This window comes from Poromitra crassiceps (genome assembly GCF_964638095.1).
Source record: "Poromitra crassiceps genome assembly, chromosome: 4".
Taxonomy (NCBI): Eukaryota; Metazoa; Chordata; class Actinopteri; order Beryciformes; family Melamphaidae; genus Poromitra; species Poromitra crassiceps.
Genome location: NC_139626.1, coordinates 17,806,008 through 17,833,468, shown reverse-complemented (window position 1 = coordinate 17,833,468; position 27,461 = coordinate 17,806,008). Strand labels below are relative to the sequence as shown.

At 46.4% G+C, this 27,461-nt stretch overlaps 1 protein-coding gene across 1 annotated transcript in view; it reads left to right on the top strand.

Annotated features, from left to right (window-relative positions):
* The first annotated feature begins 365 nt into the window (after positions 1–365).
* Positions 366–27,461, top strand: part of LOC310774639 (serine protease HTRA1B-like) — a 31,436-nt gene continuing 4,340 nt past the window's right edge. Inside the window, exons 1-10 of the mRNA XM_083634739.1 lie at positions 366–561; positions 803–1,036; positions 8,465–8,564; positions 10,138–10,252; positions 12,516–12,605; positions 19,931–20,125; positions 20,854–20,886; positions 23,762–23,876; positions 24,433–24,490; positions 26,514–26,609. Coding sequence (XP_083490865.1) covers positions 369–561; positions 803–1,036; positions 8,465–8,564; positions 10,138–10,252; positions 12,516–12,605; positions 19,931–20,125; positions 20,854–20,886; positions 23,762–23,876; positions 24,433–24,490; positions 26,514–26,609 — 1,229 coding nt within the window. The 5' untranslated portion in view covers positions 366–368. The remainder of the gene's footprint in view (positions 562–802; positions 1,037–8,464; positions 8,565–10,137; positions 10,253–12,515; positions 12,606–19,930; positions 20,126–20,853; positions 20,887–23,761; positions 23,877–24,432; positions 24,491–26,513; positions 26,610–27,461) is intronic.

Sequence of the window (27,461 nt, the reverse complement as noted above, 5' to 3'; positions counted from 1 at the left end):
TGAAGTTGAATTTGAGAGAGAGAGAGAGAGAGAGAGAGACTGCAGCAGTTGTCCCATACATACGTTGACGTCTGACAAGACAGAAGAAATATTTCAGTAATGGAAAAGAGAGCGAGAGGTGTGTGTGTGTGTGTGTGTGTGTGTGTGTGTGTGTGTGTGTGTGTGTGTGTGAGTGTGAGTGTGTGAGTGAGAGATATGAGTGAGAGAGAGATCATTGTTTCTTTTGATTTGATTGGGCTTTTTATCTTCTTCATTAATGTTCTTATCGTTATTAATTATTCTTGATTATTGATTTCAACCCTTCCACACGCAGACTCTCCTCTCCCAGTAAATCCATCAGGATGCGTCTCCAATATGTGCTGTGCCTCATGACTGTGCTGGCCGCCCCGTGCATCCTGGCCGTAGTTTATGCCCCCTCTGGCTGCCCGGAGAAGTGTGACAAGTCGGCGTGCGCGCCCGTGCCATCCGACTGCCTGTCCGGGGAGGCACTGGACGGCTGCAACTGCTGCCCTGTCTGTGCCTCCGGCGAGGGCGAGCCCTGCGGCACGGGCTCCATCCAAGGTTAGTATAGTTTAGTATTAGTTTTTGTTATTTTGTTTTGACTTTTTTCTTCAAATTCACTTTAGTTTTAATTAGTTTTTAAAGTGGTTTGCTAGTTTAGATACTGACGCAATCACTGTTGCAGGACATGTTTACTCGTTGCTTCTTTTTTTTATTTCAGCTAACGGAAATGTTTTTTCACACCTAGTTTTCATGACTTTGTTACCTTTCCTTAATGCTATTAACTTTGGCTGTGTGCCAGGCTCGGAGTGCGCTGAGGGGATGCAGTGTGTGGTGACAGGCGGCGTGGAGGTGTCGGTCACGGTGCGGAGGCGGGCCCAGGCGGGTGTGTGCGCGTGCTGGAACGCTGAGGCCGTGTGCGGCAGCGACGGCGTCTCGTACCGCAACGTTTGTGAGCTGAGGCGCGTGAGCTCCCGCGCCTCAGCTCTGCAACAGCCCCCCGTCATCCTCATACAGAGGGGCACGTGTGGGAAAGGTGAGTGGTGTGTGTGTGTGTGTGTGTGTGTAAAGAGAGAGAGAGAGAGAGAGAGAGATGTTGCCAGTGTTGTTCTTCCATGCCAATAGAGTACTTTGAACTTAATTGAGTGTGTGTATAATGTGTGTGTGTGTGTGTGTGTGTGTGTGTGTGTGTGTGTGTGTGTGTGTGTGTGTGTGTGTGTGTGTGTGTGTGTGTGTGTGCACGTGTTGTGAGCCAGCAGCAGCACTCCAGGCAGCATATACAGTATGTGTGTGTGTGTGTGTTTGTGTGTGTGTGTATACATACATACGTACGTACATATGTACATACGTACGTACGTACATACGTACATATGTACGTACGTACATACGTACATACGTACGTACGTACATACATACATACATACGTACGTACATACGTACATATGTACGTACGTACTACGTACATACATACATACATACGTACATACAGTACATACAATACGTACATACGTACATATGTACGTACGTACTACGTACATACATACATACATCGCGGGGGAGCATAACTCATCACAACAACAGGCACAAACGCAGATTAGAGGCGTGCCAAATCATTTATGCACGCCGCAAACGGGATTTGGGCGGTGTTAACCACCAGAATTATTCACAGGTGTGGCCTGGCAATGCCTGGGCGTTACATCAATCAAACCAGATTCCCGTCTTGCTGTCCATGTAATACAGTTTGCGTGAGGCATGCTGTAATTCTCCCCATGCGTAATTTGGATAGGTGTAGGCATATTGACTGTATATATTATCCCTATCTCATAATGACACCATCACATCATATACCTGTTAAAAACATCTGTGTTTTGATGCAATTCGGGTTATTTTGTTGACTGGGGTGGGACAATAGAAACGTGTTTGCAGCGGGTAAACGGCGGAGACAAAAGAAAAGATTGGAGGATTTACAGTGGACTCAATTAAAACTCGGTGAAACATTGAGCTGCCGACTCGTGCCGAGGACAGAGAGAGATGGAGAGAGCTTGTGACAGATCGGCTGTGGTGCCAACAACCCTCTGGGTTATGGGATAGCAGGTGAAGGTGAATAGCATATTGCATGTAGGCTACAATGTACAAGTTTTCTCAATTAATTTACCATAACCCCTCCTTGCGATGTGATAAAAGTTTCTCAGTGAATTATAGTTGATTGCCTCACCGAATAATCTGCTGGTTACCCAATTTTAGCAGCAGAATTTGATGTCCTGGCGTGGCACGTCCGTGCGTAATGATGTTTCTGCGCTGCGCAGCGCGGAGATTATGGTGCGCTCCAGCGCAGCGAGTATTTTAGCGCCTAAGAGGTGCTTTTTTTTTTACTTTGCGCTCTTAGCGCAAAGTAATTGCACGCTGCTGACGATAGGATAATGCCATCTATCCCCACATTTTAGCGCTGAAAAACCTGGTTTCACATGTGGCACACCTATGTCCAGTACAATTATAACAGGCATGCGCTTGTGCCCGCCCCCAATTTGCATTGCACATGGCGTTAAACGAGCGCAAGCGCTAAATTACCGCTTTTGCGAAGATAGGGCCCGATGTCTCACAACGCTGTGTGAAGCAGTTTGTAACAGTTGTTTGGAAAGGTGCTATACAAATGAAGTTATTATTACTAGAAAGGGACAGTCTCCTCTCTCTCTGTCTCTCCCTCTGCTCCCTCTCTCTATCTCTCCCTCTCCTCTCTCTCTCTCTCCCTCTCCTCTCTCTCTCTATCCCTCTCCCTCTCTTCTCTCTCTGTCTCTCCTCTCTCCCTCTCCTCTCTCTCTCTGTCTCTCCCTCTCCTCTCTCTCGGTCTCTCCCCCCCCTCTGTGCTGACGGGTCAGATTTGCATCGCTGCCTCATACTGCGGCAGACTCTAAACAGAGGGTTGTTTTCCAGCCCTAAATCACACACACACGCACGCACACACACGCACACACACACACACACGCACACACACACACACACACACACACACACACACACACACACATTATGTCATCTTAACGAGGTCATAATGTCTTCAAATTAAGCCAGGAAATCCTGTACCTGCCCTCGGCTGCAAAAACAAACACTGTGTGTGTGTGTGTGTGTGTGTGTGTGTGTGTGCGTGTGCGTGTGCGTGTGCGTGTGCGTGTGCGTGTGCGTGTGCGTGTGCGTGTGCAGCTGTAAACACACCGTCAGTCGTTCATTTGCCGAGTTAAATTCAGATTCTTAACAGAGGTCATGAAGGTCAGAGACTCCACTCCTTTTTCTTCTCTTGAAGAGCGTGGTGCATTTGTTTTTATTTACAGTTTGGCCTCAAGATTCTTATGAAAATACCCCCAAAAACAACATTAAAACGCCCCCAGAGCAGAAATATGGAGAAAAGGGTGGCATTATAATGCACGTGCTTAAAAAAAAGCCATCTGGGCAGATAACACCTGTGACATCACTCGGGCTGCTGTACTTACTGTACAAACTTGAGGATACAACTGTTCTGTCCTTTGTGACCCACGCAACCCAGAATCAGCGTTGCCAGACGTACAATAATTATCGTATTTGTACGATAATTTACCTCCAAAAATGATCATTTTGACCCTGTGGTACAATAATTCAACATTTACCATCGGTTGATCAAAATACCGCCTATTTGGAAATATAATTTTGGAGGACCAGAGACTGCACGCAGTAACCCGACTCAAGACTGCTCTCAGGCGGATAACAGACCCTCGGCGTACGGGCGTAATGATCCGAGGAATCATCACGTGTTATGTTCGATTTGCGGGTTTTCATGTGCGCGTGCACAAAACAAAAGAGAATCCTATTGCTACATAGAAGTCCCACATATGAATGCAAAGTGGTCTCTAACCTGCACCATGCTCTTTAATATCTTGTTCCCTCACTTCTTCATATCACCTTTCCTCCCTGAGTTTTCTCTGTGTCTCCTATCGTCTCTCCTTGGTTGTGTTTGGATAACCTGACACTGCCAGATGTTTTGTTTTCACATAGCCATCTGGAAACCATTTCAAAGGCCAGGCTCTTTCAAAAAAATACCTGGCAGGTGATTGGATGACTCGTCTGTCTATCATGTCTATCACAGCCTCACTCTCGCTGGCGTCACACCAAAGCCCGCCCGCAGCTGCCTCATAGGACGCTGATTGGTGCGAACCACTGGTGGTTCAGATTCAAACCAATAGAACCAAATCAAAGTCACGCCCTGTTCCGGGTTTGACATGGGATCTAAGGGGATTAGAGTCCCCATTAATTTTTCCAAAGATGTTTTGGGGAAAAACTCCTTATAAAAAATAGTTACATGGTCAAACCAATTCAGCGATATTCAGAATCATAGATTCTACAACAGTATGGTCTCTCCTGTTTGTAGAACATTTACTCGCACCAAAACGGAAAATCATAATCAATAAAGACGGGGGGAAGGGGGGGGGGGGGGTTTGGGTGGTCGAAAATTCTCCCGTTTCCTATTTTCTTTCCTTGTCTCCTATGTTCTGTCCTCCTCCCTCTGAGATCCCCCTCTTCTTTCCCAAGTTCTCTCTTCCCATTTCATTCCCTCTCCTCCTCTCTCCTTTCTTCCCTCTCCTCTCTCTCTCCTTTCATCCCTCTCCTCCTCTCTCTCCTTTCCTCCCATCTTCCATCTGTTCATCTTAGGCGGCTAAATGAGCGGCTTCTCTGAGAGAGAGATCTGGCACACACACACACACACACACACACACACACACACACACACACACACACACACACACACACACACACACACACACACACACACACACACACGCCATCTAAAATCCTGTGTGATGAGTCACCTATTGGAACTGATTGGTGGATTGTGTAACTTCCTAAGCAGGCGGCAGATCTGGGTCGAACACTTATTTAACCCAGATTCAACATCAGAATGTTTCTCCTTTCTTCTCCTCGTTGGCTTGGTGCTCGGACCTGTGAGCGAGCCGCTAGTCTCGGCTCCCAGACGTTTGGTGAGCGGCGCCAACAGCGCCAGCGAGCCGCCAGCCGGCCTGGAGACTGTGTAGAAAAAAAAAACATGGTCGCTCAGTGGTGACTCTGCGCTTTCAGGAAACACAGGAATGTTTTCCTGGTTCGGCCACTCCAGCCTCGCAATCACATTTCACCTCGTGTGCAGAAAAACTGGCTATCACTAACACTATCACGATCACTACTCTCGCTTGCCAGACTCTCTCCGTTTCACGCTGCACCAGCGCAGGAGAGAGTCTGGCTCCATTTACACTGACTCAGGTATAGCGCGCGGGGGGGGGGATGCTCTGTTATCTTTACAACCATCCACCAAGCAGGCCTGCTTTATTATTGCACAATCCAAATCTTAGTCAAAACTAGGTAGCATTGTTGTTGTTTCACAGCGGCAGAGGCATTTGAGAGCAACACGCAGGGAGCGGAAAGGGATTTCCCATCAGTCCGACTGAAATGGTGACAACACTACTCTGGGGAGTTGGGGGGATCGTCTAAAATCAATACAGATCTTTTCTTTTGAGACATTGAGTTGCAAAAAGGCGTGGGAGGATCACGCTATTCCCCCCAGTTCACCTCCCCTTGAACAGGCGCCCCGACTGACCAGAGGCATTAGTGCAGCGACCAGGACTCATAGCCCAGAGCCCCAGAGCTGAGAGCCCCAGAGCCCCAAATCCCAGAGCCCCAGAGCTGAGAGCCCCAGGTGGTGAAATAATAAGCCTAACAATCACGGAGCAACTGATAATGTGCAAAATGTTGCATGATGTAATAACTCGTGCGTCAGATAGCAATAAAATCTCATCTTTTAAACAAGTCAAAAATCTAATAAAACCTGATAATGTGATAAAGTGCCAGATAATTGTCATAAAATCCCCCACACTAAACATTTCAAAAGTTACACCCGTCCCTTTAGAATGAATAATGGCCTGTTGATGTTGTCGTGTAAAAAGAAACTCGTAACGATTTTCATGTTTTCAGTTCTGTTGAAGGATAGAGTCCATGGTTTCTCTAGAAGTTGAGAAAACCCTTATTATAACAAATAGAATAAATAAATAATCAACATTTCTTCATGGCTTAAATAAAGAAATGCAGACAATACATTTTGGAATGTTTCTCACGAGCATGACGTCACTGTCAGGTGGAAACCTTGTATCTCCCAATGTGACGGGCCCTACACACCGCCAAGTGATGTGGGCGATATACTCAGCAACACAAAAAGCGGTGACCCATTCGTTTGAAATAGCCGGTTCTGTCTGCTTCTGTGAGTTTACAGCTGGAATCAAAACCAAGCGTTGTTTCACTGCTCCTCTTAGAGCCCAAAAGCCCCCAGAAAATCAAGCCCGACCCGACCCGACCCCGTTCTGTCTGAGCCCGGCCCGGCCCATTGGCTGCATTTATGGGCCCAAACCCAGTTTAATCCCCAAATTTTCTTAGTAAATTGGCTGTTTATCTAAACTATCTAAACTATATCCGTGTTGTCTGTTTAGTCTTGTGAATACAGTGATTGTTATAATACATATAAGATTATGTTTATATCACCCCAATTATATAATTTATGTTAAAAGATTGAGTGCATGAAAAAGCACCGCACATTTGGTGTTTTCCCCCCATAATCCTGCAGATTCCATCCTGATCCTGCAGATATTTGAAGAACTTATGTAATGCAAGTAATGCCATAAGTGTTTGAATAGTAACTGTAATGTGATTACTGGATTTAGGGACTAATGCGTGACACTACTCGTTACAGACAAATGTAATGTGATTACAGTAATGTTGTGTTACTTTGTAATGCGTTACCCCCAACACTGGTCGGGCCCGGGGCAGAGCCTTGCGTGACCTCGGCGCTGTTCAGAAAACATGTTGTGCAGATGGGAGGTGCTCTCCCAGTGGGTCGAGACACTTCACTAACTTCACTGGAGAAGAAAGATCCGAGACAGATGTTCCGATGGACTGAAACCAAAATGGTTACATAAGTGTGTGACTAACACGCAAAAACAGCCCACCGCTCTGAACATATCTCTGTCTTTCATAGCAAAACAAACCCTTCCTGTGACTTCCTGTGTTTTATAACAAAGCCTTCCTGTGACTTCCTGTGTTTTATAAGCATGAGAGAGCGGCAGACTGGAGTTCAGATACGCTATCACGCACATCTGGCTTTGATAATACAGCATCTGGAGTCTCCTCGCTCCGTACGGGACCTTTTCTTACATTTAGATCGCTTTGTGTGTGTGTGTGTGTGTGTGTGTGTGTGTGTGTGTGTGTGTGTGTGTGTGTGTGTGTGTGTGTGTGTGTGTGTGTGTGTGGAGGGGGACTCCACCACCACCACCGATAGCACCCACCTGGGTGATGCATGGCAGCCAGTTTGTGCCAGATCGCTCACCACACATCAGCTATCACAGTGGAGAGTTGAGGACTGAACGAGCCAATTAGTTAATGAGGAACGATTACTGTAGGTAGCCATGATGGAAGGAAGGTCTGTGTGGAAATTTAGCCAGGGCACCGGGGTCACAACCCCAAGGGCATTGGGTTTACACCCACCCAGGGCACTGGGGTCACACACCCACCCAGGGCACCGGGGTCACACCCGCCCAGGGCACCGGGGTCACACCCGCCCAGGGCACCGGGGTCACACCCGCCCAGGGCACCGGGGTCACACCCGCCCAGGGCACCGGGGTCACACCCACCCAGGGCACCGGGGTCACACCCACCCAGGGCACCGGGGTCACACCCGCCCAGGGCACCGGGGTCACACCCACCCAGGGCACCGGGGTTAAACCCCGGCTAAACCAGAAGTGCCTAGAATAAAGTGCAGAGCTCTCGGTGCAGGAAAACATGAAGACACGGTAAGGGCTTCTATTGATACAAAGCGGGTTGAAAATGGCCAAAGCCTTCTTTTAACAGCACATTGATTCCATTTGTGTTTGTTTTATAACTTTGTACTGCATGTTAGGACCCCCTCGAAAACCAGATGGTTCATCTCAAGGGTTTGTTCTTAATAAGTAAACTTATATCATCATCATCATCATCATCAACACTGGTCAGACAGACCACATGGCCACCCAGTCCGCTCACAACCACTAACTATTTATACTGGAAACACATGGTCAGCAAGTGTGTGTGTGTGTGTGTGTGTGTGTGTGTGTGTGTGTGTGTGTGTGTGTGTGTGTGTGTGTGTGTGTGTGTGTGTGTGTGTGTGTGTGTGTGTGTGTGTGTGTGTGTGTGTGTGTGTGTGCGCGTGTGCGTGTGCATGTGTAGGCAGTGGATGTTTAAAGTGTTTTAGTGTTTGTGAGTGAGTCTAAGAGTTTGGTGAAAGAAGAGAGAGAGCAACCATACTGTGTGTGTGTGTGTGTGTGTGTGTGTGTGTGTGTGTGTGTGTGTGTGTGTGCGTGCGTGCGTGTGTGCGTGTGCCTGCATGTGTGTATGTCACGTGCTCTGACAGTCTCCGCCCCCTCAGGTCAGGAGAACCCGGACAGTCTGCGTTTTAAGTACAACTTCATCGCTGACGTCGTGGAGAAGATCGCCCCTGCTGTGGTTCATATCGAACTCTACCGCAAGTAAGAAACAGCCTGCTCTCATCAGGGTGCTCCCCCCCACCCACCTCATCAGTAGTATTGGTATGATGTCATAGACATCACATACAATATCCTATTTGTGTGGAGCACATATCTGGAGTGTAAATCAATGCATTTTGATTATTTGACCCCAGTATTATTAACAGAGATTCTAGTCGGTTGGAATATTAATTGAGATAAACCACAGATATCAGTTATGAATTAGAGCCTATGCTTCAGAGAACAATTTTCAGATGACCAATCTATATTTAATCAGAATCAGAATCAGAAAGACTTTAATGATCCCCGGGGGGAAATTGGGACAAGTTACAGTAGCTCGCTCACAGAACACACATAGCATAAAATAAACAGTAGTAAATGCGATAGTAAGCAAAATAAGCAGAATAAGAACACAACATAGCATAGAATAAACAGTAGTAAATGCGATAGAAGCAAAAATAAGTAGAATACGTCTAAAGTACGTAAGCAAAATAAGTAGAGTAAGTATACATTACGTGCCAATTATCTTTATTGCACACTGGACTTATATTAAGTCGGCTTGCCCTATACGTTACACGTGGCTCAGCCAGGCACAGTTAACCTATCGGCTGGCTCAGTCTCAGGGAGACTGAGCGTCTCCGAGGTGCTCTTTTAAGAGAGGCATTAAATAGACCAATGGCCACAGGCAGGAATGATTTCCTGTGCCTCTCCGTATTGCATCTAGGTGGAATCAGTCTCTCACTGAACGTACTCCTGTGTTTGACTAGCATGCCGTGGAGTGGGTGCGAGTCATTGCTCATGATGGAGCGTAGCCTGGACAACGTTCTCTTCTCTGACACCGCAGTCAGAGAGCCCAGATCCAGCCCCACAATGTCCCTGGCCTTACGGATCAGTTTGTTGAGTCTGTTGGTGTCCGCTGCCTTCAGCCTGCTGCCCCAGCACACAATAGCATACAGGAAGGCACTAGCCACTACCGACTCATAGAACATCCTCAGCATGGTCCGGCAGACGTTGAAGGACCTACCTCACACATTGTGGGAGTTCTATAGAAGTCTATTGGACTACCCTGCACGTTGTGGGAGTTCTATAGAAGTCTATTGGACTACCCTGCACGTTGTGGCAGTTCTATAGAAGTCTATTGGACTACCTCACACATTGTGGGAGTTCTATAGAAGTCTATTGGACTACCCTGCACATTGTGGGAGTTATATAGAAGTCTATTGGACTACCCTGCATGTTGTGGGAGTTCTATAGAAGTCTATTGGACTACCTCACACATTGTGGGAGTTCTATAGAAGTCTATTGGACTACCCTGCACGTTGTGGGAGTTCTATAGAAGTCTATTGGACTACCCCGCATGTTGTGGGAGTTCTATAGAAGTCTATTGGACTACCTCACACATTGTGGGAGTTCTATAGAAGTCTATTGGACTACCCTGCACGTTGTGGGAGTTCTATAGAAATCTGGACTACACTGCACGTTATGGGAGTTCTATAGAGGTTTATTGGACTACCCTGCATGTTGAAAAATGAGGAACAGGGGTAGCCTCTCTCTCTCTCTCTCTCTCTCTATGCAGGATGGTGTTTTCGAAGCGAGAGGTGGCGGTCGCCAGCGGCTCGGGGTTCATCGTGTCGGAGGACGGGCTCATCGTCACCAACGCCCATGTGGTGGCCAATAAGCATCGAATAAAGGTAGGTGTGATGTAGTGTCTCCCCAGACTCAAATATTACATTGAATTGCTGCACTCCACATACAACATTTAATGAGTCTGTGCCACTTCACAGCGCTGCTGTTTTGAGGGCGGGTCTACGGGTCAAAATCGAATAACTTGACAGGTCGTAGCACCAATGAGAGAGTGGTTTGTTTTCAAAGGTCAACAGAGTCAGGTTGGGTGGGTGTGCCTGATCTCTAAAGTCGTTACTGATTGATTGGAGCCCCCAGGATTTTGGGGGAACCAAATAATATGTATATTTGCTCATATTTGAGTAGCAAGCCTCCTTGTTTTATGATCTGCTTCTGTTGGGGTCCGTTAGCCTTTTTTTTTAAAATACATTATCAATAATTACGGTAATTGATGATGAGAATTCCACGAGCTGAGTGGGCTAACTTCCAGTTAGCCTGCTAGCTTATTCTTTTCGGTTCAATGTCAAAGTGCCTTGCAGCTTTCACTCGGCATACTGAAAAATTCTCTTAACATCAAATTTCCATCTGGCGGGTGCCATGTTCGCACTCTGTGTTGTGGCATGGCCACTATTAGGGAAAATATGGTATAAACTACATAATGATACAACAAACGCTAGTTGGTGATCTAGCAGCAGAATTTAGAAACTTTATGATTTAAAGGTGAAAACAGGACGAAGAGCACGGGTAACATGACAGATACCAGGGTGATAACAGGATGAAGAGCAGGGGTAACATGACAGATACCAGGGTGATAACAGGATGAAGAGCAGGGGTAACATGACAGATACCAGGGTGATAACAGGATGAAGAGCAGGGGTAACATGACAGACACCAGGGTGATAACAGGATGAAGAGCAGGGGTAACATGACAGATACCAGGGTGATAACAGGATGAAGAGCAGGGGTAACATGACGGATACCAGGGTGATAACAGGATGAAGAGCAGGGGTAACATGACAGATACCAGGGTCATAACAGGATGAAGAGCAGGGGTAACATGACAGAAACCAGGGTGATAATAGGATGAAGAGCAGGGGTAAGATGACAGATACCAGGGTGATAACAGGATGAAGAGCAGGGGTAACATGACAGATACCAGGGTGATAACAGGATGAAGAGCAGGGGTAACATGACAGATACCAGGGTGATAACAGGATGAAGAGCAGGGGTAACATGACAGATACGAGGGTGATAACAGGATGAAGAGCAGGGGTAACATGACAGATACCAGGGTGATAACAGGATGAAGAGCAGGGGTAACATGACAGATACCAGGGTGATAAAAGGATGAAGAGCAGGGGTAACATGACAGATACCAGGGTGATAACAGGATGAAGAGCAGGGGTAACATGACAGATACCAGGGTGATAACAGGATGAAGAGCAGGGGTAACATGACAGATACCAGGGTGATAACAGGATGAAGAGCAGGGGTAACATGACAGATACCAGGGTGATAACAGGATGAAGAGCAGGGGTAACATGACATACCAGGGTGATAACAGGATGAAGAGCAGGGGTAACATGACAGATACCAGGGTGATAACAGGATGAAGAGCAGGGGTAACATGACAGATACCAGGGTGATAACAGGATGAAGAGCAGGGGTAACATGACAGATACCAGGGTGATAACAGGATGAAGAGCAGGGGTAACATGACAGATACCAGGGTCATAACAGGATGAAGAGCAGGGGTAACATGACAGATACCAGGGTGATAAAAGGATGAAGACCAGGGGTAACATGACAGATACCAGCGTGATAACAGGATGAAGAGCAGGGGTAACATGACAGATACCAGGGTCATAACAGGATGAAGAGCAGGGGTAACATGACAGATACCAGGGTGATAAAAGGATGAAGACCAGGGGTAACATGACAGATACCAGCGTGATAACAGGATGAAGAGCAGGGGTAACATGACAGATACCAGGGTCATAACAGGATGAAGAGCAGGGGTAACATGACAGACACCAGGGTGATAACAGGATGAAGAGCAGGGGTAACATGACAGACACCAGGGTGATAACAGGATGAAGAGCAGGGGTAACATGACAGATACCAGGGTCATAACAGGATGAAGAGCAGGGGTAACATGACAGATACCAGGGTGATAAAAGGATGAAGACCAGGGGTAACATGACAGATACCAGCGTGATAACAGGATGAAGAGCAGGGGTAACATGACAGATACCAGGGTCATAACAGGATGAAGAGCAGGGGTAACATGACAGATACCAGGGTGATACAAGTTTTGTTCCCTGCTGCTAGGTGGAGCTGAAGAGCGGTGCCACCTTCGATGCCAAGATCAAAGACGTGGACGAGAAAGCTGACATTGCCCTGATCAAGATCGACGCTCCGGTGAGGAGAGATGGCTTTATTTACTCATCTATGTTTACCCGTCACACACTCCTCTTCATCAATGTCTTTGCATTTCATTTTCAGTTATGCTCAATATCTCAGATACCACTTATCGGATTTTGCCCAAAACTTGGGGAACGATGCATTGTGTGTGTGTATATACAGTATATAGATAGATAGATAGACACACACACACACACACACACACACACACACACACACACACACACACACACACACACACACACACACACACACACACACACACACACACACACACACACACACACACAGTGTCTGGTGAGAGGGGTAAAACCATGAAATCGCCCAAATCAAGATAAAAGTTTGTTTAAAAAATGTAAAAATAAATTTTTCATACTGTATTACGAAAGTATAGATGTTGAAGAACACACTCAAAACAACAAACAACAGTTTTAAGATAACTTAAGAATTTGTTAGCAATAAGCTTGTTCAGGGCAAACCAAGCTTGTTCACCACATTCAGGGTGATTTTCTCTGAATGTTGCTTTTAGGAGTACAAACATTCAAATAAGGATATCTTCTTCAACTATTTTCAGATTTCAATGTGTGACACATCATTTGGAAGCTTCCAATCTGCACTTTCATAGTGAAAAATGACCTCTCTCTCTGATCTCTGCTCATGTGTGCAGAGAGCTCCTCACTCTCTTATTTTACCCTCCCCCCTCAGTCTTTTCATGATCCATTCCAAACTGGATGTAGTGAGTTCCTCCTGACTGGAGAATGGCCCCTCTCTGAACTTGGAGCCTGGCTTTAATTTGAGCTGGCGGGTTGAGGTTTTTAGGTTAGCCAGTTCAGACGAGGCGCCGTGGAGTGAGTGACTGGTGAAAAGTGATATCTGGAGTGGGTCGAGAACAAAGGGGCCGGGGTCAGTGTGGGACGATCTTGGCTCGCTTTGAATTATTTTGCTGTCTTTGTTTTGGGGGTTTCTGGGTTCAATCGTCTTTGTTGTGGTTTCCCACAAAACTCAAATATTGGACGTTTATTTTTAGCATGAGAAGGCAAACTGCTGAGAGGAAACAAGGGCTGCAACATGCTGTGTCTGCTTATAATAATACATTATAATATAAACTTTATTTATAGAGAGAAAGAAAACCCGGAGCTATTCTGGGTGGATGATGGCCAGACGGTGGTTATTTATGGAGTGCTTATTTAAGGCTGAATTATTTAAGACTGCCAATTGTATTTCTAAGACCTGGAATAGAAGGCAATCTCAGCTTTTTAAGACATTCTTTACTTAAAGGATGGCTTTGCCGATTATCAACGCACTTTGTACAGTATAACATTATAATCTCGGTAATATAAGTAGATGGGCAGTGTTTACCTTCTCTATATGTTTTCCACACAGAGAAATATAAGGGGCCCTATTCTCCCACAGGCCTTCGGCGCTAAAACGGGCCTTAAACGCAAAAAAATGTGCCTTGCGCCTGCTTCGGTAAGATATCAATATGGCTTTACGCTGCCAAATGCGCTTTAGGCCGAATGGGCGTGGCGCAGTCCCAGAATGGGCCAGAATGGGCGTGTCAGCCTTAAATCTCGGCGTACTGATATCTTCCCACCTGGCGTAAATTTAGCGCTTTGCGCTTTTGAAAACCAGGCCTATTCAGTGCGCCAGTTGCAAGGAGCGCTCTTCTGCCTCTCCCCTGTCACCCTTCTCTGTCTCTCTCTGAAACCAGGCCTATTCAGTGCGCCAGTGCTCTTCTGCCTCTTCTCTGTCACCCTTATCTCTCTCTCTCTGACTCCCTCGCTTAGACAGGCACAACACACTTCCCATATAGGAAAAATAAGTTGTAAGTTGCCTGGCATGTCCCAGCATGCATTGTGCTTCTCCATTTCGCTACTAAATAGCAACCAAATGAGGCGAAATAGATATAAAAGGTCGATCTAAATTAATGTGTAATGGTAACACAACCTGCAATTGTACACATTTCAATATTGGACCAAATGAAACATCGAAATGAATACACCACCCTATGTGAAACATATATGTCCTCCTGGGCCTATACAGTATATATCTCTTGTGGATTTAACGTGATTTAGATAAGTGACAGCGGAACGCGCTGCGGAACGCGCTTCTACTGTCATGTGCTATACTGTGATGTCCGCTCCAATAACTTACTTCACATTTAGTTTTACAATAAAAACACATTTGTGCAATGACTTTACATAATGTAGGGTATATTTATGTGCATCATTCTACCTGCAGCAGGGGAGAGAAAACGATATCTTTCTGGACAAACTTTCACCAATATAAAATTAATCTCATCATATAGGGATAGGCTATATTTTTCTAGCTGATGCCTTTAGAACATTCTTTTCACTTTGATCTTGCTATAGTGTAGCGTATTTACATGCTTGCAGTATTTAAACTGCAGTTAGATTGGTTTGAGAAGCATAATAATATGGAATAATAGCCTATATATGGAGACAGACAGACTGGATGAAGGGAGGGGGGGGCAGAGCGCTTGGCTTTTGTCTGGTTTTGCTGGATCACTGGAATTGGAGCTTAAAAGGCAAGCGTGCGATTCGTTTATTGCACTTATCCAATGAGCATGACGGTGCATAATTTTACGCTTAAAAGGCGTGGTTGTAATGCTTTAGGCTGCGTGTAGCGCCAAGACCAAGATATCAAGTGCGCTGGTCCACGCCCACTGCGCCAGGCGCTCGGCGTAGAAACTAGGCCGATGCAACGATAGGGGCCCATGGCCCCTATCGTTGCATCGGCGCAGTTTCTAGGCCGAGCGGCAGGCGCAGATCAAAGCAGTGGGCGTGGAAAGGCGCACTTGATATCGTCGTGCTGGCGCTAGATGCAGCCCAAAGCATTACAACCACGCCTTTTAGGCGTAAAATTATGCACCGTCATGCTCATTGGATAAGTGCAATAAACTAATCGCACGCTTGCCTTTTTAGCTCCAATTCCAGTGATCCCGCAAAACCAGACGAAAGCCAAACGCTCTGCCCCCCCCCCCTCCCTTCATCCAGCCTGTCTGTCTGCATTATAGGCTATTATTCCATATTATTATGCTTCTCAAACCAATCTAACTGCAGTTTCAATACTGCAAGCATGTAAATACGCTACACTATAGCAAGATCAAAGTGAAAATAATGTTCTATGCATCAGCTAGAAAAATATAGCCTATTAGATTGGTGAAAGTTTGTCCAGAAAGATATCATTTTCTCTCGCCTGCTGCAGGAAGGATGATGCACATAAATATACCCTACATTATGTCAAGTCATTGCATAAATGTGTTTTTATTGTAAAACTAAATGTGAAATAGGGCCAAGTTATTGGACGGACATCACAGTATAGCAGATGCCATTAGAAGCGCGTTCCGAAGCGCGTTCCGCTGTTACTTCTCTAAATCACGTTAACTCGACAAGGGGTATATATATGCCCAGGAGGACATATATGTTTCACATAGGGTGGTGTTTTCATTTCGAGGTTTTATTTGGTCCAATATTGAAATGTTGACAATGGCAGGCTGTGTTACCATTACACATTAATTTAGAACTACCTTTTATATCTATTTTGGCTCATTTGGTGGCTATTTAGTAGCGAAATGAAGAAACACAATGCATGCTGGGAACTCAGAGAGAGAGAGAGAGAAGGGTGACAGAGAAGAAGCAGTGAAGGCAAAGAATAGGCCTGCTTTTGAAAAGCGCAAAGCGCTAAATGTAGGCCAGCTCCCAAGATATGACTAGGCTGGTATTTAGCGCCGACACGCCCACTTTGGGACTGCGCCACGCCCATTCGGCCTAAAGCGCATTTGGCAGCCTAAAGCCTATTGCTATCTTGCCGAAACAGGCGCAAGGCACGTTTTTTTGCGGTTAAGGCCCGTAATAGCGCCGATGGCCTGTGGGAGAATAGAGCCCCATATGTCTGCCTGCAGAAACTCCGCCCCTGCCAGCTGCAAGTCATTAATTAAGGCTCGTTAAGGCTCTGTGGATGTGTGCATACTTAGAAAATAAAAAATAAACAATAACGGCCACACTGGAAGCCACCTCGACAGCCCTCGAGCAGATGCGGCATCTCGAGCAGAGCTTCTGCAGTTCCATTGTGACGTGTTGTGACGTGAAACGCGTCACAACGGAGCGTTTTTGCCAGAGAATGAACTGGAGGGTAGACTGAGGGAAGGTAAAGCCTCATACTACTGACATTGTAAGGATACAGATCTGAGATACGTGCGCCCTGCATGCAGGACTACAGGAGAGAGATAGAGGACAGCGGGGGGTTGGGGGTTTCAAGTTACTGACCAAACACTCTATTTCAGTGATTGCTGTCAGAATATAGAGCCATTTAACATTTTAACACAAAAACATCGCTGCAGCTTTAATTTGTCTGATTATATTAGTTTTGAGTCCTGAATACCATGTGAAAATCAATAAAAAATATTTGAATAATAATAATTTCCTTTCTTTGATTTGAGTCTTTTTTGGTCCAAGAACTCTCGGGATGTGCTGCATATTCTACTTTTTTTTATCACCCCGTAAAACCCAGATATCTGGCTTCTCGTCTACTAAAGGAGAATACAACCCTAAAAACGTTGATTTGAGTAGAACACGTCATGTCAATCCGCAGAAAGAAGTCTCGTCAGTTTAACGTCACTCAGCTCATTCTTTCACAACTCACTGTGGCAGAACAACGTTAGCTAGCAACAGTCTGTTAAAATGCAGAGGTACCAACAACGCCTCCAAACACCTCTTCATTAGAAAAAAGAAGGCAGCAGATAAAGGTCCACTGTGGACTGATTGGAATCTCCAACAATGCCAATGAGATTGTTCATGGCTACACCTGAACTGTCAAGAGAGTTGAACAAACCAGGCTCGCTCGCTGTAAGCCTGTTATTTAAGTCAATCTTGAAAACACACACACAGACCCTGCAGGTTCAAACCTGCTAACACCAGTTAAACACAAGCATCCTTCCTGCCATCTTGAGACACCATCAGCCAGAAAACAAGCCGAGCAGGGGTGTGTGTTTGTGTGTGTGCGGGAGGGGAAGGAGGGGGGGGGGGGGGTGTGTGGTGGTGCAGTCAGGTCAGTGGGTACGTTCACAACAAAAGTGAAATACACACATACACACACACACACACACACACACACACACACACACACACACACATAATTGCAGAAAGACAAACACATTTGCAAGTGTGAACAAGAGTTTGACCGATTTGGGTTTTTAGCGAGCAATTTCCAGCCCGTCTTCACAAGGAAAACGACTTTCAAGGTGGTTACAACCACCAATGTTTACGACTGTGACCTCTTGTGGTCATGTGAGTAAGTGCGTGGATGCAGTGCATACGCCAGAGTCGGGAGCTGTAACCAGGAAGTAGCGGTGCCCTCTGGTGGTCTTTAACGTATTAACGAGTCTGATATTGAAATAGCTCGCTGACAAATTCCTGACATGTTGTGTTTTTAACCCTAACCCAAACCATAATCCTAACCACGAGTTGTTTTAGTTGCCTAAACATAATCGATGTTAAAATATAACTGACGTGCTGCATTTCAAATGAACCGATGCAAGGCGTATCACCTGCACGCACCGTTTCACTCATAGAGAGAGCCAAAGTAATGCCTACTTCCTGCTTCAGCTACACACAACACAAGTGTTGGTGAACGGCGAAAGACAATATTTTCTGATCCTGTTTGAATTGTGCAACGAAGTGCACATAATGTCAATTTAAACGACAAACTGCGACTTTCTTGACTTGCAGTTATCTTTTACATTGACGCCGTTCACCATGCCCTTCCTCTCCAGTGGGGCTCAGACAGGGTTGTTCTTGTTTTGGGAGTAAAGTGACATGTCTGCGCTCATGTTGATGCGTTTAGTGTTTCAGTGTCTTCACAGATGGAGGCTGTTGTGGGATAATCGCTGTCTCGCTGTCTCAAATTTGACAGGAATTCACAAATTGGCAGGTAGTTATTGGTTGCGCCTTACAAGCACGCAAAAACCTCACACACGTGCGCGCACGCACACACATGCATGCAATAAAGAAATCTGAATTTAATTGAAAATCTGAGAGAGATAGAGAGGGAGAGGGAGGGGTAGCGGGGAGAGAGAAGAGAGAGACAGACAGACAGGCTAGAGAGAGAAATACAGAGAGACAGAGAGAGAGAGACAGACAGACAGGGGAGAGAGAGAAATACAGAGAGACAGAGAAACAGAGTGAGATAGAAAGAGAGAGGGGAGAGATAGAGAGAGAGAAACAGAGACTCCAAACTCTGGAGTGGTGAAGTATCTGAGCCCTCTGCATGAACACTGAGGGGCTGGAGACCTCGAACCTCTGCTGCAGACCCTCCAGGCTCAGCTGCCTCACCTTTTCATAGCAGCTTTGCATCTTCCCCGGGTGGAAGGCCAGCATGCTGCTCCCTCATGGTCTCCTTGTTGCCTTTGTTGAGGGTGTTCTTGCTCATGTACACCAGCTCCCTGAAGAAAGCATGGTGGATCTCGGAAAAGCCCTGGCTGGTTGGCTCTAACAGGACGTCCAGGATGGAGCTGATGTAAGGCTGGATGCACACCTTTAGCAGCTTCTCTGCCTTGGGGAGGACCACCGCTCACATCTTGTTGGTGACATGGTCCTTGGTGGTGATGATCTGGTTCATGTCTGTTCATATGGAGCCCTGCAGCATGGGACGTCCCGCCTCACACTGCTGGACCACAACCTTGTACTGGACTTGGCACTGGTGCTGCACCAGGCTGTACATCGCATCACTGATCAGCATAGAGTTCCTCTGCCTCTCGTGCATCTTGCCTTTGAGTCGATGGGAGATGGGCTCCATCAATTTGGGCAGGAGGCCCTTCATCACCAGGTTAGACAGGTTAGCGTTTTCTGAAAACATAAAAAAAAAACATTTACACTTCAAAAGTCATAAAAGTGGTCCTCATTTGTGAAGATGATCTTGCTGAACACAACTTACGGTAGTTGTTTGATAAACTTTTGTTAACCACAGACCTTATTTCATTCATTTAACCGAAATGCCCCCCCAAAAAATCTCATTGCCTTTTAAGCCTACAAAAATATGTCATCCCTGCGGTACTCCAGACACAGACACCATTTTTCTTCTTCTCTTCTGATTGGATCTCTTCCCAATTCGTCCCTTCCTAACATTTTGGTCTAGTTTGTATTCCTTGATGAAAATGTCAATAGATTTCATCTAGTCTCTCTTCTGTGTGTTTGGTTCTGACTCTAGTCTCTCTTCTGTGTATTTGGTTCTGACTCTAGTCTCTCTTCTGTGTGTTTGGTTCTGACTCTAGTCTCTCCTCTGTGTGTTTGCTTGTGGTCCAGGTGAAGCTGCCCGTGCTGCTGCTGGGCCGCTCGGCAGACCTGAGGCCCGGGGAGTTTGTGGTGGCCATCGGCTCACCATTCTCCCTGCAGAACACCGTCACCACCGGCATCGTCTCCACCACCCAGAGAGGAGGCAAGGAGCTGGGCCTCAAGAACTCTGACATGGAGTACATCCAGACCGACGCCATCATCAACGTGAGTCCAGAGACACAGAGACACATACCTGCCAACCAAGGTGGGAATTTGGTCATTGTAGGGGCGTGGCTATTTGGAATTTGGTGTCACCATTTTTTTAGGGCACATGCCAGGGCACAAAGGCCATTGCTGCGGCTCTGCGGAAATGCATGTTAAAATGAACCAGTGCAATGAACCTATGCAAACCATGCTTTGCATAGGCTACTAATGTAGACCACTGACACTTTTAAAGCAACTGTACATGTATGTATGTATGTATGTATGTACATATGTAATACATATATACGTACTTGAAACAAGCGAGAAGTATACTGTAGATGGCACGGTGGCTCAGTGGTTAGCACTGTTGCCTCACAGCAAGAAGGTCCCGGGTTCGAACCCCGGTCCATCCCAGGTCCTTTCTGTGTGGAGTTTGCATGTTCTCCCCGTGTTCGTGTGGGTTTTCTCCGGGTGCTCCAGTTTCCTCCCACCACCAAAAGACATGTACGTTAGGGTTAAGACTCCTGTCAGTGCCCCTGCCCAAGGCAATGGCAAAAAGAACTGGAGTTGGTCCCCGGGCGCTGCACTGCGGCTGCGCACTGCGGCTGCGCACTGCTCCTAGTTCTAGGAAGGTTCCTAATAGAGGATCAGGATGGGTCAAATGCAGAGGATGAATTACCCCATGGGGATAAATGAAGGATAACTTAATTATAAACAGCTGACTGCTGCTGTTGTTTGTTTTGTTACAGTACGGCAACTCCGGAGGACCACTAGTCAACCTGGTAAGATAAGTTTTGACAGCACAAAACATATTACATTATTGCATTTTACAGCCTAGCCTTGGTAATGTCTTATTTTAAATGTATACAGATTGGGTTGGGGGGGGGGGGGGGGGGTTGACCTGTTTGTCAAACCCAGTTGGCACCAGTCAGTGAATTCAGCAGCTTACTATCCTAGGTCACATACATATACACTAGGTCCTAGTGTATGTAGTGTAGGTTCATGAATTGTCACATAGACTCTATAGATAATCTGTTAAACATTTGTTAAACAGTTGAATTGTTGAATGTTATCTAATAAGCTGTTGAAATGTTACAACTCTCTGTAGGAGGACTATCCAAATAAAGTGTTAACGATTTTCCAAATGTCTCATTTTGGAACCAAACGCGTTATTGATCATTCGTCTCTCACTCTGGGTCTCATTATTGCTCCACCTCTTGCTCCTTTGTTAATGGGCTCAGATCCACAAGTTGCGAAACGGAGATAAACGTAATCTCATATAAATAAACTCAAGTCCCATAAAGCCCTGATGATGTCAGAGTAAATCCAGAGGTTAGCTCATGTTTGGCAAACTCCACATCCACAGCTGACTTAGCCCCTTTCAGAACCGCCATGACGTGATCATCTCCCCTCCACAGTCCCTTATGAGACGTAGCCTCTCACGCTGCTAAAACCTCCAAGCAGTCGAAATCGGAGATGCGCACGGATTTACAAGTGTCACAGAAACATTTCAAAGCCACCTACCAAAGGAGAGGTTCATTGCTTCTCGACGGCGGGGTTTGAAAGCTCAGAGCTGCTAATAAGTGCCTGTGGGCCTGTGATGAGGCCTGTGATGAGGCCTGTGATGAGGCCTGTGATTAGGCATGTGATGAGGCCTGTGGGCCTGTGATGAGGCCTGTGATGAGGCCTGTGATTAGGCCTGTGATTAGGCCGGTGATGAGGCCTGTGATTAGGCCTGTGATTAGGCCTGTGATGAGGCATGTGATGAGGCCTGTGATGAGGCCTGTGATTAGGCCTGTGATTAGGCCTGTGATGAGGCCTGTGATTAGGCCTGTGATTAGGCCTGTGATGAGGCCTGTGATGAGGCCTGTGATTAGGCCTGTGATGAGGCCTGTGATTAGGCCTGTGATTAGGCCTGTGATTAGGCCTGTGATGAGGCCTGTGAAGCCTGTGATGAGGCCTGTGATGAGGCCTGTGATTAGGCCTGTGATTAGGCCTGTGATTAGGCCTGTGATTAGGCCGGTGATGAGGCCTGTGATTAGGCCTGTGATGAGGCCTGTGATGAGGCCTGTGATTAGGCCTGTGATGAGGCCTGTGATGAGGCCTGTGATGAGGCCTGTGATTAGGCCTGTGATGAGGCCTGTGATGAGGCCTGTGATTAGGCCTGTGATGAGGCCTGTGATGAGGCCTATGAAGCCTGTGATGAGGCCTGTGATGAGGCCTGTGATTAGGCCTGTGATGAGGCCTGTGATGAGGCCTGTGATTAGGCCTGTGATGAGGCCTGTGATGAGGCCTGTGATTAGGCCTGTGATTAGGCCTGTGATGAGGCCTGTGATTAGGCCTGTGATTAGGCCTGTGATTAGGCCTGTGATGAAGCCTGTGATGAGGCCTGTGATGAGGCCTGTGATTAGGCCTGTGATTAGGCCTGTGATGAGGCCTGTGATTAGGCCTGTGATTAGGCCTGTGATGAGGCCTGTGATGAGGCCTGTGATTAGGCCTGTGATTAGGCCTGTGATGAGGCCTGTGATGAGGCCTGTGATTAGGCCTGTGATTAGGCCTGTGATGAGGCCTGTGATTAGGCCTGTGATTAGGCCTGTGATTAGGCCTGTGATTAGGCCTGTGATGAGGCCTGTGATGAGGCCTGTGATTAGGCCTGTGATGAGGCCTGTGATTAGGCCTGTGATTAGGCCTGTGATTAGGCCTGTGATTAGGCCTGTGATGAGGCCTGTGATGAGGCCTGTGATGAGGCCTGTGATGAGGCCTGTGATGAGGCCTGTGATTAGGCCTGTGATGAGGCCTGTGATTAGGCCTGTGATTAGGCCTGTGATTAGGCCTGTGATTAGGCCTGTGATGAGGCCTGTGATGAGGCCTGTGATTAGGCCTGTGATGAGGCATGTGATTAGGCCTGTGATGAGGCCTGTGATTAGGCCTGTGATGAAGCCTGTGATTAGGCCTGTGATTAGGCCTGTGATGAGGCCTGTGATTAGGCCTGTGATTAGGCCTGTGATTAGGCCTGTGATTAGGCCTGTGATTAGGCCTGTGATGAGGCCTGTGATGAGGCCTGTGATGAGGCATGTGATTAGGCCTGTGATTAGGCCTGTGATTAGGCCTGTGATTAGGCCTGTGATTAGGCCTGTGATTAGGCCTGTGATTAGGCCTGTGATGAGGCCTGTGATTAGGCCTGTGATTAGGCCTGTGATGAGGCCTGTGATTAGGCCTGTGATGAGGCCTGTGATGAGGCCTGTGATGAGGCCTGTGATTAGGCCTGTGATTAGGCCTGTGATGAGGCCTGTGATGAGGCCTGTGATTAGGCATGTGATTAGGCCTGTGATGAGGCCTTTTATTTTGACGGTGAAGGTGGCGTGACGTCAGACAGTAGAATATTAGTAGAGTACGGATACTCTCCAAAAATACAGAAATAGGCAAAGTATTATACATTACACTCTATGTGTGTGTGTGTGTGTGTGTGTGTGTGTGTGTGTGTGCGTGTGTCTGTGCGTGCATGTGTGTGTCTGTGTGTGTGCCTGTGTGTGTGCGTGCATGTGTGTGTCTGCCTCCGTGTGCATGTGTGTGCATGTACATGTGTGTGCATGTGCATGAGTGTGCGTGCATGCGCGCGTGTCTGTGTGTGTGCATGTCTGTGTGTGTGTCCTGCAGGATGGAGAAGTGATTGGCATCAACACGCTGAAGGTAACAGCAGGGATCTCCTTCGCCATCCCATCAGATAAGATCAGACAATTCCTGGCAGAGTCACATGACAGACAGGTCAAAGGTGAGTCACATGACAGACAGGCTAAAGGTGAGTCACATGACAGACAGGCTAAAAGTGAGTCACATGACAGACAGGTCAAAGGTGAGTCACATGACAGACAGCCTAAAAGTGAGTCACATGACAGACAGGTCAAAGGTGAGTCACATGACAGACAGGCTAAAGGGGAGTTACATGACAGACAGGTCAAAGGTGAGTCACATGACAGACAGCAGTACTAGATGCTAATTCAGTAGAAGGTAATTAAAAGAAAAAAAGGTGAGTTTTGAGTGGGAGGAACGAGCAAAGATTTGTCCTTGCACTTGGGCGTAAGATATGGCCCATGAAAATGTAGCACACGGTGCACAATGTTTAACAGATTGAACACACCCCAGGCCAAAGGTGAGTCACATGACAGACTGAAACATAATAATGATTCAGCTATATTCAGAATCAGGAGAGACAAAACTATTTTTTAGAAGGATTTAAAAAAATATCTATGGAGTATTCACTTCCTTAAGCCCCATCTCGCGATGGCGAGATGCACTCTATTCACATCACACTTCCTGTCGTTCTGCAGGTAAAACATCACCAAAGAAGAAATACATCGGCGTCAGAATGATGACGCTCACGTCAACGTAAGTTACTGCTTCAGATAATACATCCTTTAAAGAGACAGTTCACCCCCCACAAAAAAAATCCATATTCTCCCTCTTACCTGCTTCTATTATATCCATATAGATCAGCCATTCCCAACCTGTGGGCCGGAGCCCCACTGGTAGGCCATGAAGGTATCGCAAGTGGGCCGCCAAATAATTTGCAAAACATTACAATCTTTATTAATGAATTAATTTGTTTATTTACTAGGCATCGAGCGGTCCGGCCTCGCCTGCCCTATTGGCCCGCCCGTTTGGAATGTTTATTTTCCGTTAGCTCCAAAGGTGGAGCTAACGGTGTATTGTAATTACTCTGAGAATCTGAGGTCATATCTGTGCAGAGAGAGGTCGGGCTGATGACGTTTTTGTTGGTCGGGATTCAAAAACCGACTCGAACACAAAACAAGGGCGTGAAACAGCTGCTGCCTATGATGACTGTGAATAGGAATGTCCAACCCTGTATCACGCCAAAGTGTGTAATAGTAATAATAGGCTTGGGGAGTAATGGATTACATGTAATTAGATTACGTAATCACATTACAGAAAAAAACACTACCGTAACTGTAATCCCTTACAGTTACAGATTAAAAAAAATATCAAGATTACAATTACATTTAATACAAATTGGGATTATTAGCAGGAATACATTTTAAAATAAATTTTAAAATAAAGAACGATGCACACAAATTACAACACTTTCCCCACACAGCACCACTCTGGGCAAACCCGGTCTCATGGCACTTTGTGATAGTGAAATAATAGCCAGTTGCACCAGCTGACATGTTATTCTTCACTTTGAATTATTAATGAGAAACAGCTGTATGCTGTAACCAACATATAAGGTCTGAAAGAGCAAAGTAATCCAAAAGTAACGGAAAGTAATCAGTTAGCTTACTTTAATATTGTGTTACTTCCTTGGATTATGTTACTGATTACATTTTTTAACAGGTAATTAGTTTTACTTGGACAAACCAAGTGATTCAGCTATATTGTATTCAGAATCACAAGAGACCAGAGCACTTTTCACTCGCTACACCTCAGCAGTGTAAAAAAAAAGTGTAAAAAGAGTCAATGGAGATTTGTTTAAATGCTACGCTAATGTAGATTGTGTAACTTACGGGTGGTATTTATTGCGTATTGTAGTTCTTATATTTTGTACTGTATTAATTATAGTGACATTTCAAGACACTGTAGGCAATAACTTGTAGGTCTATTTGTGAGGAAAGTAGGCAACAGATATGGTCAATCTGTCCTTTCTAGGGGTGGGACGATACATTGGTACTTTATGTATGTATCGATATATCGATACATCAGTATTGATATATAGATACATCAGTATTGATATATCGATACATCAGTAGGCTATCGATATATCAATACATCAGTATCGATATATTGATACATCAGTTAGCAGACAGCCTGGCGGGGTGACTTCACTGCGTTGGGGACAGTTAGCAGCTCACTGCATTGGGGACAGTTAGCAGACAGCTTGGCGGGGTGATTTCACTGTGTTGGGGACAGTTAGCAGACAGCTTGGCAGGGTGACTTCACTGCGTTGGGGACAGTTAGCAGACAGCTTGGCAGGGTGACTTCACTGCGTTGGGGACAGTTAGCAGACAGCTTGGCAGGGTGACTTCACTGCGTTGGGGACAGTTAGCAGACAGCTTGGCAGGGTGAGTTCACTGCGTTGGGGACAGTTAGCAGATAGCTTGGCAGGGTGACTTCACTGTGTTGGGGACAGTTAGCAGACAGCTTGGCGGGGTGACTTCACTGTGTTGGGGAGTTAGCAGACAGCTTGGCAGGGTGACTTCACTGTGTTGGGGACAGTTAGCAGACAGCTTGGCGGTGTGATTTCACTGTGTTGGGGACAGTTAGCAGACAGCTTGGCGGGGTGACTTCACTGTGTTGGGGACAGTTAGCAGACAGCTTGGCGGGGTGACTTCACTGTGTTGGGGACAGTTAGCAGACAAGCAAATCTTCTTGGTGTTTCTCTGCATCCCGTCAGGCTGGCGAAGGAGCTGAAGGAGCGGCAGTTGGACTTCCCGGACGTGACCTCGGGGGCGTACGTCATCGAGGTCATCAGCCGGACTCCTGCCGAGGCGTGAGTCCAGATCCAGACCAGTGCGCTAGCTCGGGGTTTGACAGAGGAAGCTGCAAAGGAAGCCTGTAGTTCCTCCAATGGCCACTTGAGGCTGGACCCTGAAGTGCCGCCGTTCTCATTCAAGATTCAAGATTCAAGATTTTTATTGTCACTCCGTAGTACAAGTATCACGTGTGAAATTCTTGTGCTGTAGACTCCGTTACAACATAGTGCAAAAAATAAAAAATAAAAAATAAAAACAAGAGGCAACAAGCAATAAAGCAGTAGACACGCCACAGACAGTGGCGCATTCACTGCACATATGTGCAAATGGCATGAACATACTTTAAACATAATTAAACATAATAACATTCTATTAGGTGCAAGTAGCATATACCTAATTAAACATACTATTGAACATTAGTCATACATGATGGTAGCAGCTGCAGTGCGGTACAGTACGGCTACTACACTATTTGTATATGTTAAGGAGTCTCGTGGCCTGCGAGAAGAAACTGTCCCTCAAGCGATTTGTGCGTGCTCTTGGGACCCTGTATCTCCTCCCTGAGGGTAGCAGGGAGAACAGACTGTTGTGGGGGTGGTTTGTGTCTTTGATGATCTTCAGGGACCTCCTGAGGCACCACTGGTTGTACAGATCTTGCAGTTCTGGCAGCTCACATCCTGTTCACCCCCATGATGTTAAAATGCCCCACTTTGTAACAGTGATGTTTACGGTGCCGCGTCTATGTGCCGACAGGCCGCAGTGCTGACAGGCCGCAATGCCAATAGCCCACAAGCAGAACCAGCTGAGCGAGGCGGCGTGCAGCGTGTCGGTGGACCGGCTGGAGCTAAGCCCTCCCAGCCCCCACGCCT